This window comes from Adelges cooleyi, unplaced genomic scaffold (assembly GCF_023614345.1).
Source record: "Adelges cooleyi isolate 19-005CV unplaced genomic scaffold, UGA_ACOO_1.1 ACOO_flye_CR_arks_rails_tigmint_CR_PRNA_2, whole genome shotgun sequence".
In the NCBI taxonomy this organism is placed as follows: Eukaryota; Metazoa; Arthropoda; class Insecta; order Hemiptera; family Adelgidae; genus Adelges; species Adelges cooleyi.
In genome coordinates, this window is record NW_026095860.1 from 5,685,636 (window position 1) to 5,704,397 (window position 18,762).

The 18,762-nt window shown below is 31.9% G+C and overlaps 1 protein-coding gene across 2 annotated transcripts; it reads right to left on the reverse strand.

The window, feature by feature from the left end:
• Window positions 1–1,608: 1,608 nt before the first annotated feature.
• LOC126833420 (apolipophorins) lies at window positions 1,609–18,722 on the reverse strand. Of its 2 annotated transcripts, none has more exons than XM_050564751.1 (46): window positions 18,626–18,722; window positions 16,985–17,162; window positions 16,424–16,468; window positions 16,145–16,350; window positions 15,892–16,074; window positions 15,670–15,816; window positions 15,393–15,591; window positions 15,060–15,318; window positions 14,824–14,989; window positions 14,410–14,733; window positions 14,151–14,301; window positions 13,510–13,726; window positions 13,370–13,442; window positions 13,133–13,300; window positions 12,767–12,964; window positions 12,474–12,661; window positions 11,660–11,917; window positions 11,394–11,590; window positions 10,486–11,325; window positions 10,209–10,414; window positions 9,939–10,127; window positions 9,649–9,869; window positions 9,416–9,563; window positions 9,188–9,347; window positions 8,910–9,125; window positions 8,617–8,843; window positions 8,370–8,549; window positions 8,140–8,292; window positions 7,888–8,050; window positions 7,592–7,788; window positions 7,084–7,304; window positions 6,722–7,005; window positions 6,522–6,649; window positions 6,185–6,313; window positions 5,818–6,115; window positions 5,533–5,741; window positions 5,160–5,393; window positions 4,961–5,091; window positions 4,716–4,885; window positions 4,436–4,619; window positions 3,943–4,142; window positions 3,330–3,454; window positions 3,151–3,262; window positions 2,862–2,965; window positions 2,464–2,685; window positions 1,609–1,760 (listed from the first exon to the last, which is right to left on the reverse strand). In XM_050564751.1, the coding sequence occupies exons 2-45, from the start codon at window positions 17,052–17,054 to the stop codon at window positions 2,497–2,499; spliced, it is 8,667 nt and encodes a 2,888-aa protein (XP_050420708.1). In that variant the 5' UTR covers window positions 17,055–17,162; window positions 18,626–18,722; the 3' UTR covers window positions 1,609–1,760; window positions 2,464–2,496. The 2 variants fall into 2 exon arrangements, with proteins under 2 accessions (XP_050420708.1, XP_050420709.1); XM_050564752.1 differs by lacking the exon at window positions 18,626–18,722 and adding an exon at window positions 18,271–18,358.
• Between the last annotated feature and the right edge of the window lie 40 nt (window positions 18,723–18,762).

Consider the following 18,762-nt stretch of genomic DNA (forward strand, 5'->3'; position numbering starts at 1 on the left):
TGAAATAACTTAATTAGAATTGCAGGTTAAGAGTTAATACCCAACTTAACCTTATCTTATTTGTTATTATTGTTGACAGATAACACGCCAGTAATAAACTATTGCTAATATTAGTCTGTACTCTGTACTTATTTATTTTTTTTGAATATTTTATATCATTTTTACTATACTTTGATTGTAAGAGTATAAAATAAATAAAGTATTCATAAATAAATAATTTAGTATGAATAGTTATGTAACGTAACTAACATTATTCCTGCTTTGAAATTCAACCTTTTAAATTAATAAAAATAATATGGCTACATCAAATATAATATTATGCACAAAAACGAAATATGGTCATTTACTTTTCGATAATAACTTTTATTTGTGTTCAAGATTTAACTAGGAGGTACTCCCTGATAAGTCCCACGCCGACAATAAAGCAATTTCACATTAGTGTATTATGGTAGGTAGGTATATAACAGAAACCAATTAAATACTCCCAGCAATAATTATGAATTTGTATTATGATGTTAGGTAATAATTATTTCTGTTTATTATTTTCTCCAAATTTACAATATTTTACATTTTGTGTTATCAAATTGCCGATATTCTATGAACAACTTGTTAAAATATATTATATATATAATATATAAATAAAGCAAGGATTATTTTCCAAGATTAAATGTGATTTTTTCATAATCAACAACTAACAAAACACGTTTATTAAAACATTATGGTACTTATTTCATAATGTAAAATACCCCTGAACTCTACTAGTATTCCAAATTAAAAAATATAAGCAATATCTATTCTTTTTACTTCTAAAATAAATTATGAACGTGTTTATTATATTATTATTATTTAAAATATTGTAATATTCAATAATATATTATATTATTTTTTTTTCAAAAAAAAAAAAAAAAATGTAAAATATGTTACATACTGTTTTTTAAGTTTACTCATAATAATTATTGGTTGATTCTCGTTTGAGCACATTATTCGTATATATTTTAAATACATATTATTCATTATACATTATGAAAGATTGCTATTTAATAGTAAATTGTATTATGTAATTTAATGTATTAGATCATTCCTATGATATAATTTAATTTGTATTTAACTGTATTTGTATATAAACGTCCTAATATTAGCCCCAAACAGTATTAGATTTGTTTATATTACTCAGTTTACTTAAGGGAGGCTAAAAATACTTAAAAAATGATTGCTAGTAATAAGTATAAATGAAAGTTTACTTATTATACCAATTACAAGTATAGAGCACAAATTGAATACAAAACAAATTTTGTTTATTATTTTTGTCATTAGAGACCTATCAAAACTATAAATTTGTGCAGTTTTTCCTTATAATAATCCAAAAACATATTTTGTTTGTTCTTATTATAGTGCAAGATTGTAGTCTTGAAGTTGGACATGCGGTCAATTGTTATAATGAGTTTGGTATCGATGATTCGATTTATAATAATGGTTAACTTTTAATTGGTAGAAGTTTCCCATAAACGTCGAGAATACACCATCTAAAAATAAAATGATTTGTGTTTGGCCCAGTACAAAATATTGTATTATTATGGATAACTAATTAAAATAAGTGATTATGAAATAACAAAAAACATTTGTACTGCGTTTCAATGCATTATTTTATTATTAAGCTTTAAACAATAATTTCTATAGTTTATAGTGTGGCCATTTCAACACTAATAGTATATGTACTTTTTTAAGTGGTATTAGTTGATTTTCAAAGTTCACAGTGGTACCTGTAAAAACCAAAACCATTATGATTATTTTAAAACGGATCACTAGAACCAACCAATAATTTAGATGAGGTATCCCCTGGTATCGTCTGTGTGATTAATATGAAAATATGCTAAATATGCATATTGTGCTTTGAATATAGGAATAGCTAATGGGACTTGGAAAGGTCAGATCCTTTAAAACTCCACCAGCCTCCAATAAAATATCAGCCATCAATTATTTTAATTAGAGCTCCCCCAAACTTCTATGAGAGCTTGAAAGTGTCTCAACATTACCCATCAAACTACGCATACCTATGTCCTTGGACTGATACGTAGCTAATAAAATATACCTATAAAACCGGAGAAAGTTGAAGTATAAATTACTATTTAAAATATCCAGTCGTGAGGACCCCAAAAGAAATCTAAAATTGAAAATTAAAAGAACATATCATTATATGTTCTATAATTTTCTTCAGACCTAGACAGGATATTAGACTAATTTTACAGTACAGCCCTTGATGGAGATCAGGGAAACTAAATATCCTCATCCTCGCAAATATTTAAAAGCCACAAAAAAAAAAATCGTATCGCAGCTAAATTTACATTAATACTGGCTCTTTTTTAGGATAATTTGAATATTATAAAAAAAATAGTCTGGAGAAGCTCCCGCTTGATATCCCTCTATGTGATGCTAAAATGTTGGTAATAATACAGTTTGACGCACCTTTATAGAAATCTAGTCAAATTTAGCGATACTTTAGTTAAGGACAGTGCATTTTGGATATGATGTCATTCCGTTGTACAAGGCGTTGGTGCAGGTTTTTCGTGTTTTAGAATCTATCGATGCCTTATCTACTATGACTTTCGATAGGGAACGCATAATTATGTCTCTTTTTTCTGCTGAAGCGTTACGGAATGCTTCTGAATCAAACATGGCTCCTCCCGTCTAAAAAAAACAAAATCATAATAAAAATACCATCTCAGTTTAATTCTCAAAAATAATGCCCATATGACATATCAAACAAGTTTTGTTTGGGGATAACATAAACGCTAATGTAGTCCAAACCTGACAAAAATAAATCTATTCTGTCATTGTCTGTTAAAAATTTGAATAATACTGACCGTTGACGCAACTCCTGTTTCCAAAGATTTTTTGTAAGAAATGGGGGTTTTCGTTTGCTGGCCTGTCGGGACACTCGTGCTGTAAACTGTATCGCCGCTTAATCCTAAGACAAAAACAATTTTGTTAGGACAAAATTAAATGACAATACAGAAATAAAATAAAATAGTATATTTAACAGTATAAAATATAACTTGGTTTAACGACGAACAAGCGGTGTATTCGAATAATTAACACAACTAATATGTCTTTGTTATCTTTTATTACATTAATATTCACCCTTATGCTCACCAAATATGCCTTCGTTGTTAGCATCTTGTATGTACATTGGTCCAATCCAATAAGCTTTGGTACCCTGTTCTACTAAATCCAACGTCATCAATTTGGTCGAATACAATGATAGCTATAGGCAAACATGTTAATAATAATAAAAAACTTGCTTATAAACTAAAAATGTTTGTGCAACATACGTCCAAAGTATTCAAAACGTTATTGAAGTGAAGAGATTGCATAGCAGCTAAAATAATTTTATTAGCAGTAGGGCGAATTGGATAGTTTACCGCATACTTAAATGCATTTTCCATTGAGTTTCGGCCTAAAATATGTAATATAAATAATAAGATTTGTATAATACATAAGAATGTTTATTCCATTAAAACTAGGCAAATAATCCATATTTAAAATGCAATTATGAGTTTTATTTTCGTTTAATACTACAAGCATTGATGCGGTTTATAAACCTATAGAAATGCAAGTGACACGAGTTACATTATTACTTAGCCACACAGTAATAATATACTTTAAGCATACTCTAATAATATTTTATAATTATTATAAATATAATAAACACACATGGATTATTTTCAGAACAACAACCAAATATTATACTTAAAATATTTTCCCCCAAACCTCAAAAAACAACTAGCAAGTCGTATTCCTTTTGAATTGTAAAGAACAAATTATTCTGTTTCTTTTTTTTTAATATTATTATTTAATTTTTATACCACTTCTTCTGGATTCATTATATAACATGAAAAATAGCATGTGTTCTACTATTTTTATTTATTAAGCATTATATTTTACCTAAGGCGTTTTGAATAAAGTGCACAATTTCACGGGTTATTTCTTGTTTGTCTTTATCTAGTTGTTGATTGTACAAACAATCAGACCAATCGAATGTCACATAACTGAAGTCTCTGTTGTATTCGTCGCCTGACATATAAACTGTCATATCAGGATTTAAAAGGTAGTCAGAAAATCCAATGCCCACAAATCTCATGTCCCTGTAATTAAATTAACCACACTTTTACCAATACTACATGGTATTTCTAAATTTAAATATAATAATATTGTTAAGCTCCTTGTCCTTGACTTTTTTTTAATTTAAATTATGTATGATTTTTCTTTAGCGCAAATAACTTTGTAATTAAAAACATTCAAGCAATCAGTAAACATTTGAAATAGCGTTTTAGTTTATCATAGATTATTTTTGTTTGAAAATTATATCAGCTTAATTATAATAATTGCACTATTAGTCATACCTTAAATGATAATTATACATCGATATCACACTTACGTAATTCCTTTGCTTTTGAAATCTTGCTTAAGACGTTGTATTAAGGGGATCAAAAATTGTAAAAATATTTCTTGATTTTCTATAACCTTTTCGAACAAGACAATGACGTCCACGCTGTTGAAAGGTCCATCTATTTCGATCTGATTATTGGAATCCAATGTCCTTTTGTTGAGTTTACTTGTCTCTATAACATAAATACAGTATTAATTCCCGCATCTCAATTAGCAAAAAATACGGTTATTTTAAATTTTAGGAAATAAAAGGTGATTCAAAAACTTACGGCATATCTGGGGTATAGAAACTGGTTGATAGTTATCTCTGGCTAACATTATATAAGCTTTGGCTACTAAACAAGCCATTTTCATTTTGTCCTGTGGAGATTCAACGACAGATACCAATTGGTTACAAGTCGCCCGATACGCAATCGACGATACACTCCAGAAAGCGGGTCTGCGAATACATCAAGTTATTAGTAATTATATGAATTAGTAATATGAATATTTTTGACAACTTAAATACACACACCTTAAAGAGGATGACCCGGAAAACAGACTTGGACACGGGAGTTGGTCTTCGTAATTTGTTTCGACAGCTTCAGGAGAGTCCTTGCCCTGTATTTGGTACTCTGACACAAACATTTCCAAGTCTCTGGCAACCTAGAAAAAGTGCACCCGTAGAATAGATTTTATTGAGTTAAAGTTGTATTCATGCAAACGTAAGTTACCTGGCCATTAGTCATAGTATAGTCCAATGTCGGTTCTTGATTAATGGAACCTAAAATACCGCGGACATGATTATGGTAGTAACCGTTGATAGACACCAGAACGACACTCAGATCTAGGACACAAGTAATGTCTACACCGGCCGACAGTTTAACGCCGAAAGTGTCAAAATCCTTAAAAGTCCGAACTTCATTGTCCATCGACGGGAAGTCGACGACTTCGTCGTTCACGGTTATCTAGAGGCATACGATGAACTTGTAATAATAATTATTTTTAAGTACGGGATATAAAAAATTATTATTGTATAACTGATTACTAATACTAATACAACTGCAGGATAGTGGGTATTAGCTATTAGGTTGGATATCGACTTACTTGTCCTCCGGCAAGTAAAACCAATGTCTGGCTGTTATCAATAGACACAGTGACCGACAAAAGTTCACTGTTTTCGTAATTACCGACTATAGAGAAATTTAAGTCTTTGAAATCTTTGGCGAGTACATAAGAACCGGAGTTCGGTATGAAACTGTATGGAACGCCGTTTATGGTGACCACGTTGTTAGAGTCGATAATCGAAGCTTTAGCTGTAATTACAAAATTAATTAATAATAAAGTTAAAAATGATCTTTGAACGCGTTTCGGCCCACTAAAGCTTATTACCTAAGAACGGCGGTATCAAGTAAATTGGATTAATCAAATTGTTGTAAGATTCCAAGAATTTTGTGAAGTCGAACCATACATACAAGATGCCTGGCAATTCAGCGGAATTCGATCCAATATAACGCGACGTTTTTTTTATACAGTTTTCGATATTTCTTAAAATATCGGTAACAGCCATTGCTCTGTCATAAGTTAAGTATTTTTGGTAATTGTTGACTATCTCTCTCATGACGGCATGACTCTTGTCTTTGATCATATCTACGTCTGTTTCGGTATTGTCTAGTCCCGAGTGGAATATCTAAAGCAAATCGATTTTAAATTTTATAATTAAAAAATATCTTAAAACCAATACACAAACACAACAAACCTTATCTAAATAACTGTCAACTGCAGTAATTAGATCGGCCACGTCTTTGGAGGTAGCCGAAGCTCTGAGTCGGAGCAAGTAATTGTGTAGCCAATTCCAAACATTCTCTTTCAACGGATACGATTTGAGCTAAAACGGAAAAAGGAACTTTTTCATTTCAATGTACTCGTATGTTACACACAAGCCAATTTAAATGATTCAATTGTTCAATGAATGAATTAATGAATGTTTTAATCCTTAACACCGAGTATTGTTATGTCTTAAAATTTATTTTTTAATCGATGGGAATAGGTTGATTATTATTTTTCAAAAAATACTATAGCTATCGTTTTCCTACCAATTCAATATGGTCACGGATTACAGCATACGATGGCAACTGTTTAATGTAATCCTCCACCATTTGTTTTAATTTTTCCAAAGCATTGCGGATCGTTTTAATGCTGTCTTCAGTATCACTTACAAGATCTATTACAGATAGATAATGACAACAATAAATTATTTGACTATTAATTGATTTAATCAAACATGTTGCTTTACCGTAGACGTAGTCTCTTACGGATGACAACGATTCGCCTGGTGTATCAATTAGATGATGAATTTCAGAAATTATAGCGTTAATACAATTTTTCAATTCGTCAATCTTCGTATTGTATATGTCCCTCAATTTAGGACCTAATTTCCCTAAACTAATAAAGGCTTCGTCGTACGCTTGATGTAAGTAGTCTTCCAGTTTTTCCAGTTGTTCGCTTAGTATTTCGATAATATTACTGAATTTGATGAGGTCAACCAGATCGAAGAGCAAAGCACGAGCCAAATTCTTGCTGTAAAATGAAAGCATTAACAAGGCGTTCGAACTATGTTGTCTTTCATTAGTTATACTAATAACTATTAGTATTTACCATAAAGTAGGCAACGAATTTAAATACACGTCTTCGCTTATTTCTCCATTTATCAAACTGTATTGATCATTGATATATTTGTCCACTTGTTGAAACTGGAGATCAAGATTTCTATTATCAGACATCTGATATTCAAACTGATTGTTGAGTAATTTTTCTATACTTTTCAAGTTATTGCGCATATCGACAACCCGCCCAAAGCAATCTGTTTTCAACGCTTTCTATAATATAATATAACAAAAAAAAACATTTTACACATAACATTGCAAGTTATTGTTTAAATTTAAATGTTGGGTAATTTTTTTTTTTGATACTAAAAAGTAAAAAGATGAAATTGGCATAAGTAATTGTGTAAAAAACGTAAATTGTTAGACAAAAAAATAAATATACAGGACCACCGGTGCAGGGTGCTGTATGGAAGTTAAGTGATATGTTTTGATGTATGTGGGTTGGACGGGAAAATATAGAGGTATAAAATTATAGCGGTTGTATAGGACACCTGTCTTACCATTATGTATGCGACTTGTTGACTGTCCAATCCATTTTCAGTTTCTAGCCAATTATCTTGTGATAGTGATTTCTTTATATAACCCACGGACGTTGGCTCATTGCTATTGGCCTTATACAGAGTACCACTAACAACAGCCGAATCGTCTAAAGTAGCGGAAGCTATTACCACCAGTCTTTCGAGATTTCCCGCTCTATCTAAATTTTCGTATTTGTAGAAATAATAGTACGTACAATCAGTAATTACAAACGTAACGCATCTAGAAACTTTTTAAATAATAATTTTCCAGAACAAACCATTCCATTCCAGTGTTAAAGTGATGTCAGGAGTAGTGGTAAATTCCAAGCCGAGTTTGTACAAGTGTTCGTTATAATTTATAGTAGACTTTGCTCGTAAAACACCATCTTTAATGTCGAACAATGTTTTTGCACTAAGCCTAGCAATATCAAGAATGTTTATCTGTTAAAAAAATAAATAATAATAATGTCAGTATACCTACAACGTTGTTAAATATTCTAAAAATGTTTGTTATAATAGGTACAACTTACTTCATTGTTAAAAGTTCCTGGTGTGATCTCAAACACTATGCGAATGGGTCTTTTTTCGTTATTGTAGTCGATGAAGTAACTTTCTATGTAATTTCCCCATTTCTTAGGTGTAATTAATATACTTTCTTTAAAACCATAGTCCATTTTCATTCCCTAAATACATAGTTAAACAATGCCTGATATAAATCATTGTAATAGACAGAAAGAAAACTTAAGTTTATTATTCTTACGGGGCTTTGGGCTGTTAGTAAGGCAGTGTATCTAACTCCGCCGTCTTCCGGTGTACGCACCAGACTTGAAGTCACTGTTACTCTTTGTTCTACTGTGGGGAAAATATTTAGGTCTAACAATATGTCAAATAATTTTTCCCAGTTTTTCAGAACGTCAAAAGAAGTGTTTATTGACATATCCTATAAGATATTCATAGTTCAGCATTAATATTATGTGGAAAATCGCAAATACTTTACTACCACGTACTTTTGGACCAATGGCCGGACTAGTAAAACGCAACGTTCCACTTCCGGACAATCCTCTTTCCATCGAATATTGTCCATCCATAGATAAACTAGACTTAGAATTTGGCAACCTAATACGATCTAGCCACAGTATTGCCGATATCGAACCCGTATATCCACCATCTGTAGGTTTCAGATCATATTGTACAGCGGCCACAATACTCCTTTGGCCTCTCATCAATTTTAAACCTACACAAGTATAAAATAATAATATTTATCCGACATATTATGGGTTATATTCAAAACGAAACTAACCTGCTTTTGTCGAGTCCATTCTGAGTTTCAATTCATACACCAAATCATTACCGTCAATGGAATAAACCTTAACCAAACATTGTTTTTCAAACAAGCTTTTGTTGATCGTCATAGTTGAAAGCAAATCTGCTTTATTGTGTTTGTCATCGAGGAGCGTATGGAATATACTAGGAGTATCGATTTTCGCTGTTAACTTATAAGACATGTTCAACAAATCTGTAATTACAAATTTAAGTTACGCAATTGACATTTTAGAAAATATATGTGTTTATTCACACCTTCGAAATCGTATTCGAAATCAATTGTAATGATTTCATTTTGGTTGCCTATTTGATACAATTGTTCGTAGCTAAACTCTCGTTTAGTAACTCGCAATTGTCGTCGATAGGATCGCATGTCACTTTTATTTTTGTTGGGTACAATAAAGAAGTAAGACATCTAAAATAGGAGGAAATATTTATTTTCAGCGAACTTCCGACAAAAATAATACACACACACACACACACCTCTGTTCCTTGATTGTTCATTTTATCTATATAGTTTACAATATCTACTCCAAAATCTGCGGCTAAACTGTTATCTAAGGAATCGGTAATCAAACCATCACCTCTTATGTGCACTTGCCCATTTTCATTAGCAAGTTTATAGTTGAATCTTTTGATCGTAACACAAATCGAATTGATTAATACATATTAATAATTTATGCACGGCTCACACCAACAGAACACTATCAACTTACATTCCAGAAAGTATTAGTATGTCGTTAGAAATACACTCGAAATTAACCTCTCCATCGGTACTAGAACCAGCGTTGGGTATACTTCGCAAGTTGAATGTTATTCTTCTCAGGTCTGCAAGTGGATAATCCAGATAACCGCTGATTTCACAGTCGAGTCCATTTATTTTTATGGCTCCGTTCGACACAAAGTAATTTATATCTTCGGGAGCGGGCCAGATTATCTAAATTAAAAATAATGGTAATCCATTTTTTATAATTAAAACTAATACAAACTAAAATAAGAAACGTACTTTTGTTTCAAATTCCACAGAATTGGGTGTTTTAGACAAACCACGTACTAACACCGCAGTTTCACTACCCGGTGCATTGTAAGATATGTCCACTTTAATGCTCCGCAGTTGAAGGTCCAGTTCTGCATTGAATTTTGTGTCGTCGCGAACATGTACTCTAGATTTAAGATTAAGACTGTCGTCTGTTATCTGTAATATAAAATATAATACGAGTATAAAAACTATATATAGTCGCATAAACAATTGTCAATAAGATTCTTGTTAACTAACTTTGTATTCCGAGAGAATGTTAAACACTCCAGCGAGGTTTGGACATTGTGAATCGAGTTCAAAAAGTCCATGCCTTTTATCAGGACTTTCAACAAATGATATCTTACCGCGACCATTATCCGTAGCATCATTGTTATTTACATGAGACAAAGACCCTTCCAGGATAATTCCTGAATTTAAGCTTCTCGGCACTACTTTCATCTGTCCTGTAAACCAAAGAAAACTCAATTAACTATTGTTAAAAATCCTCGAACCATCATAGGTTGCAGGTTCTTACCGTCTACTTGATAGTCGAGCAAATTGGTAGATTGTATATTTCCATCCATGCTGAGCTGCTCGTCTTTGATTAAAATATTGGCGTTCAATTCGCTGGAATCGTCATTTATTTCGATATAGTTGTTGCTCTTGAACGCGTACGGTTCGTCCAACCTCAGTGATTGAAAGGAATTTATTTTTATTTTTTTTATCGAATTCGATAAGAACACTAGAGGGGATGGATTATAACTTCGCAATTGAGAGCTTGACTGTGATTTTTGAACCACATCTAAATTGAATTTAAGTTCATAAACGGGATGATCAACATAGATCATGGCCTGTGTTGATATATTATAGGTACCAGTGGACACATGCATGTCTGTGCCAAACTTATTTTCGTCGACAATTATTGAACCTTGTATTGAACGTCTACCTACTGGAGTGACAATGGCCATGTCTTCAAACGTGAATTCTCTTCGTTGGGAATTAAGACTTTCTTCTACGAGCAAGTCTCCTTCGATAGTCATGTTGGGCAAATACATTTGAGGTTCCGTATTCCCGCTGTCGACGTATTCGGCTTTTAAAAGTGGGAAGTATCTCGTTTTAGTATCACCGTCTTTTACACCTTTAACGCCTAGAGTGATCGTATGTTGAGAATCTCCTGAATATTTTAGCTCAATCGACTTCTGACTGTCACTGTTTGTCAACTGTACCCCTAAGCTAATTTTTTTTGACGAAGTCATGAGCTGAGCTGCAAACATTGCGTTTGTCTGAATGTCATAGAGAAGTGTTAACAGTACATCGCGATCAACTTCCGATTTTGGGGTAGTAAAAAATAGTTTAATGGATTTTTTACTCGACGCTATCGATAAAAAACAATTATTCGTTGATTTAAAAATAATTAAAAAGCAATAGAATTATAATACTTACATATGTCACTATAAGAACCTCTTAAGACGTAGTTCATCATGCTTTCATCGAATTTTTTTATTTTTATTGATATTTCAGCTGGGCCGTCATATGGTGTATATAGTTTGTAATTTTCGTTCCGGGGAAAACTGTAACTAAAATCTAGTGATAATCCTGTCAAATCTGCAAACTCATCTATGCTTCTACTATAGGTATTTCTAAAAAGCAAGACAAAATAAAAAGTTGTTTTTTAGTAATAAATAAAACAATTATAAGTTTTATACTACCGCTCAGTATCGGTTGTAATAAGTGTATTCTTGGGTAAGCTATTTTGTTCCTGTAGTATAGCAAAGGCTTCTGAATTGACTGATAGTAAGTCCATCTCTTTTAAAGGAAGACCGATACTCATTTCAAAGCCACGTCCTTTGACCGATTTAACATAAAAACTGGATCCGGTAGAAGTATGCGCTGATGCCATAATTTTATTACCAACCTCAACGATGTAACCATCAACAGTTAACTTTGATAATAAGTCCACTGATCCACTAAAAATAGAAAAACCATTTTTTTTAGTTTAAAGAGTACAGTCTAATGAGAATAATGTACAATAGACATATTTTCGCATATGGCCAAATCGTGAATATAATGTTGATTGCAAATCTTGATGTTTTTAACGTCAAAAATAATTCATTAAAACATACACAGCTTTATATTGTAATTGTATTTAACATTTATACGATTTTCAAGTGGCTAAAATAGCATTTGTTTTTTAATCCGGATTTTCTGATTCCAATCACTAGTATAAATGCACTAGAGTTTTTATAAAGTATTAAGATTGTCACTTTCTACAATTCAAATTAGAATAACTGTGATCGACAAACATCAATTATCATATATTTGTGTAAATTGATAGATATAGTAGATATAAATAATATAAATAATAGATATAAGAAAAATGTGTTTAAACTAAACGAAAACCGAAACTATATCAATATTGTATTGAATTAAAATAAGTTTTAATGGATTAATTTACCTATAAAATTAGTATATCAACAGCATATGTAGTTCTTTTAAAGACTGTAATAAGAAAATAATGCTTACCTTGGCATAAATTTAAAAGCAAGATTCGCATTCTGTGGATTACTTAGGTAGTTTTCTATATCAAACTCTTTATTCATACTCAGTTTGATTGCCGAACTCGCTTGAATTTCTAAATTAATTGAAAATCCAGTCATTGTAGCATATGACCTTCTGTTGTCTATCAATGGAATAAATTTTCTAATATTTAACTAAAAAAAATAACATTTGTTGTATAAAACAAATTGTATTATTAATAACCAAATATAATTATAAACTAATAAAAATAATTTGTTTTATAAGATCAGTTAACTTACATCTTTAATGTGTGCTGCGTCTTTTACTGAATCAACAGAATCGTCAAATGTTTGGTATAAGGCGTCAATTACATCCTGATAGGTGACTTGACTATCCTGTGCATGGAACGCAAACCAACCAGCATCATTTCCCATTATTTTCAATGCCAAATCTATATTGACTCTACTTTCATTTATTTCAGTTGGTATGTCAGTGCTCTGTAGAAATAAAGAATAACAAGTTAACTTACATTTTTGGAACCGTTTACGTTTTTCTTACAAAAATATTCATTACTTTTAATAATTATTTCTTAGAATTAGTACAATACACTGAAATTATGGATAATTAACACAAATCATGACGTTAATATTTAATTTTATTACTACCTTTGATTCGAAATCTCTATTAGCTGCTCTATATTTAGCATAGTCTATAGCATTCCGAGTAAAACTTGCCGCATCATTAAACAAATACGCCTTGTTCTTGGTTATATACCCTCTGGGTCCAAATAACGATTCTAGAATTTGTTCTGTGTTTTCGGCTCGGTAGTCTACCTACATATAAGACAAATTATAGTAAGTTTTTATTTATAATTTTTTTAACTCTCGTTGATATCAATTTACCTCAAATAGATCATAATTGCGTCCAAACAGAGTGGTTTTCAGTGTAATCGAAGTAGAGCGAGGGACAAATTCTCTGAAATTGAACAAAAATAGCTATTGAAATACACGGTGTTCAGAGAGTTTTCAAGCGTGTGCAGTACTTGTATGAGTATATGACATCACCACCGGCCACGAATCCACTTTTTAATAAAAGAGATTCGTGAGAAAAATCGAAATTTTTCGAATAACGTAGGGGATTGTTCAATTCGTTTTTCTTCAATCCATAGATGATTCCTTCGTATAAAGATTTCTGATCCAACTTATTGATATCCTTAGTAGACTGGAGGTTATTCAAATAGCTGTATAGATATGCTCGAACTATAAAAAATCGCGTTTTCGATAATTATTATAGTAATATGAATGACCCTTTTTTTGTTCTTTAATAGTTGGTACATCATAAAATTCATTATCATATTTTTAGATTCATTACAATTAAAAAGCTATTGACTGTAGGGTTTATTTTTGTATTTTTAATGAATGAATGTGAAAAATTGTAAACGGACTTTTACTACAATTCACTATATTTATAATTATGATTAATCAACTAACGTATATATGTGTACATTGGTAGCAAAATGCTAATAGAGTAGTTACTGCAAAACAAATAAAGCATACAATTATAAGCACCATTGATCATATACCCGTCTAACCTATTAGAACTTTGAAGACAACAAGTATAATTATTAGAGATTATGTTTAAACATTGTTCACGTAAAATCTATCTTTAACATAATTCACCTACTTTGATTGCTAGTGACTTTACTGATGAGCACGTGCTTTATGATTGAAGCCTTTTCCGACGTCGGATACATGGCATATACCAAAAATGATTTAATTCTTATTTCAGAGTCCTCTGACTTATCCGCGAACACAATATTGCACGCTTCTTGAATCTAAAAGCATGAATGAAATGTGGTTGCAGGTATACCGAAAGTTATTATAATAAGTTAACGGTTTCCTTAGACGATAATAATATAATATAGAGCCACTTTGGCCAGTACCTTGGGATTTTGAGCGTACTTCTTGACCATGTCTAACAGTGCCACCCGGATCCTGGGTTGAATATGGTCATTCATTATGACTTGAGCTATGAATTCAGCCAAATCGTCGTTCAAGTAATTTACGTTCCCGATACCTTTCAAACTAGCAATCACCATATCCTCGTCTGCACCTCCGTACAGATGCTTCAAAGGAGCGGCCAGGTTCTCCAGAGCTTTATCTATTTCGGGTTTTTTGTAATCCGTTGGTTTATCTGCCAAGTAATTGCCAATCATAAATCCAATTCCTAAATAAGCCTCTTTCGGCACGTGTTCGTCAAGTAAATCCTACGACACGATTTTGTAAACATTATCATAAAAAAAACTTGAAAAGTTAGTACTAACGTTAAACACTAAAAATGATTAAGGTTTAGTTACCGAAGCAGCGACCAGAGAGTCCAGCGAAGGGCTTTTGGAATTAGCCAGGTTCATGAACCAAGCCGCTGCTAATAGGTTGCTAATTTCTTTGTTTTTCACCAAAGTAGCTACGGCTGCGATACAATTACCGCTGTTGGCACGTATCAAAGCGTCGACAAAAATGGATCTATAAATAAAATTGTACATGTCATAATTATTTATTTTTTCTATAGGTTTGAGTGCTTGTTCGCACATACTTGGCTACTTCCGCGTTATCGATTCCGGCCCCACTCTTGATGTGGGAAAACGCTAAGAGTATATCGTTCTTATCTGCTGCCTTTAACAGCGTTATTAAGTCATAAAACGATTTAGATCCGCCCATGCTGACCACTGGTTCAATATTAGCCGTGGCCATCCTAGTGGCTGTGACCAAGGATTCGGCGTCGGTTGCTCCCGCATTAGGAGTAGGTTTTTCGAAAATTATTGATCGAGGAATGGTTGGCAAATTATGATTTACTAAAAATATTACGATTGAAAAATCATTAAAATGATACAAACAAATGTATTGTATTTTGACGTGCGGATCTCACCTTGGGACTGCGCGGTATCCGGGAATTTCTTTTTAAACACCATTCTAGTGTTGACCGTGACTGTTGTGACCGAATCCGAGTAGCTCAGTGGTTGGTAGTGATAGATCTCATCGATGGCGACCGTAATGATGGTTTGGTCATCGATTATGATTTCCGACTTGAGTTCGGCTTTGGAGAACGGGGAACTCTGAAGAAAATTCTATTCGCGGAAACCGTCAAAACAATTAATGAGCTTAATGCAATAACGGGTTTAGATTTTTCGATGAAAAATTCTCACTTGATTCGACCGGACATTCGACAGAACAGAAAGCGTAACGAATTCGTGTTCGGTGCACTTGGTGAAATCTTTCTTCTTCAATACCGCCAGTTTTCCAGATTTCGAAGACATCGTGTAACTAGTGCCGCAAGTCCCGAGGATGTCAGTCTACGTTTAAGCAAACAATATTAGGTTAGAACAGACGAATTCAAATGCATGCCCAGTGGCTGCAATACACCGTACCTCCATAGTCGTTGACGAATCGGAGTTTTGCATTGTTGACACCTGAAGAGAAGAGATTATTCCTCGTTTAATGTTTAGAGAAGCCACCGCTTCATCGTCTGAAGCACAAATTTCCGAGCCGACCACTCCGTTGTTATAGGAAAATAACACCGGAGATCCTTCCAAATTCGTATCACTGTACACCTACAACCGACAGAATCGCATAAATTTATTTTCAAGCATTTTATAAAAACAAGCGCAAGCAATTATTAACCTTAGTTCCTTCTTTAACTTCGATGCTATGCAAAGAAAGCAGTGCCCCGCAGTTCGGCAAGCTGACGATTTGAACTTTTCCTTTGATCAGAATCTTCGATGTTCCTTCTTTGCTACTAGTTGGGGCAACGATTGTCGTTTTACCACCAAAGTCGTAGACATAAGCGGTATATGGTTCAAATTGCGGAGATGTGCTTGAAGTAGGCCCTAAATCACCATAATAAAATGTTTTTGAAATCATATAATTGTTCTGATACATACATTCCGTTACAAAACATACCTCCTGTACAAGCCGTAGAACATTTAACTCCATTTTTAACCGGAACTGGAAAATTAAAAAAAAAAATTAAAAACAGCTATTATCATCGACCATAAAACCACAGAAAAATCTATAACAACGTACAATTATTAGAATTTTAATTATCAAGTATATTTCCATACTCCAAAAAATATTGTTATATTTATTAACATTGGTAAAAAAAACATTAGCGATTCGACATCAATTTCCTCTGCGTAAGAATACAAGAACAGCAGACTAGTAAAAAATATTTTTTTTTTATAAAATAAAGTCTTACAAAATAGATGCTAAAAAAAATATTATTAGTTTGCAATATTAAAAATGCTTTGATTTTGCTTTTAATAGTCCACAATAAATAAATAATCCTTTAATTGCATTGTAAATAATTTCAGAAATTAATATAAAATTTACACCAAAATGATTATGTTTTAAACTTAATGACACACATTACTTATATAAATAAATAAACTATGCTAATAACTACATTATAAACACCACGAGCCTTAATTAATAATATTATCTTTTACAATATATCAAACTTACTTTGATGGCTCAACGTTAATGTTGTCCCCAATGCTAAGGCTAGCCAGGCCGTTAGGATTAGTGTTCGCATGGTTAATATTCAACGTAAGCAGACGACTTATTTAGTCGTGGCGTTTAGGAGTAAGTTTGCATGAGCTCAGAGGATTTCCAGTGAAAATAATGTTTTTGTTCAAGTTCTCTGAAAACAAAACGTGTAGGTACAGTAACTAGGTACGGTTAGAATAGACTACTCGATAGTGATTCTCGACTTAAGCGACTTACAGTCGAATTAAGCAAGCGAATTAAAATAGATTAAAATATGCACAGTCAGATATGCCAGATATCATTCTTCTCACAAAGAAGAGGGAGCCTTTTAGGTCAATAAAAAAAAAATTATAGAGTTGATGAAAATAAAATGGTTCGAAGACGAGAATTGGATTTTGAATAGATTCATGCATTAGGAAATGGCTAATTTAAATACACAATTGCTCAACAATAAAACGGACTTCGACAACGTAGACTGGTTAAATTGAATGTTGTGTTGAACCTTACGAAGAATTTCCTTCGCAAATTCAATATTCCATCACCCTCTTGTAATAATTGCTCATACGCTTTAAAATATGCATCTCTTACTAAAACGTTTCATTAGGTCAAGACTGTTATTAAACTTTTAATTTAACCATCTCTTTTAACGGTTATCCGCCGGTAGCCAACTCGGCTACTATAAGACAAAATCTATTATGTACACATTTATTTTAAGAGAAAAATATTTAAGATAAATATAATTTGTCTAAACTAAAACCTACCTAGATTCGTAAATATGCTAAATTATACATTTTTCTAAAATTATATATAAGTATTACATATATTTTCTATACTCAAGTTTCAAAAATTAGTTTCCATACTTAAAACCGTTGTTTATTTGAATCTATTGAAACTTTTGCATTATAACATATTTATTCAAATGTACTTTTGTAGATGAACTCAGAAGTTTATTATTTTCTTATACATTTCAACATTTTAAAAACAAACTAAATAGAATATAATATGATCTCTCCTAAACCAGTCATAAAATCAGTGGAAAAAATTCCTTTACTTTTACATTTAATTTAAGTACAGTTTTTAACAAACATTAAGTGTACAATACAAATTAAAAGTATTAAATTCCATAAAAAGTAAAGCCATGTTTTTAATTTGTATGACTTTATAGCGATTTGCCGCTCCTATAATATTATGTTAGGGGGGTATGCATACGTCATTTCGTACTACATACATATTTTACATACTTCAAATATAAAATTACTTACATTTATTTATACATATTATAATTCGGTGAAATCAATGAAACTTCAGATATTTAGAACTTTTAAATCTTCTCACTCTCGAATAACCCTTAACACGTTCATAATCATAACGCTTAATGGTATTTTCAAAACTATTTTTCGAGTTTAAAATAGAGAAATTGTAATGAAAAGTAAATTTATATTTAATACATTTATTTAACTAGAAAAAAATATATTAAATAGAAATATAAAATAAAAGCAACATAGACACAAAATTAAAGTATTGGACTTCGCGGTGGCCAGAATATGCAAAAGAATAAGTTATTAGATGTAGGTACAACTGTATTAGGCAGTTTTTATAAGTAAAATTAATTTTTACCTGTTTGATTTTTATATTTATAGCCTTTTTGTATAATTAATAAACTGTAACACAACTGTAAAAAATAGCACGGTATGTACGAGTTACAAGAACATGTACTAATGGCATTTGTACCTCTCCAGCACATGCATTTATAG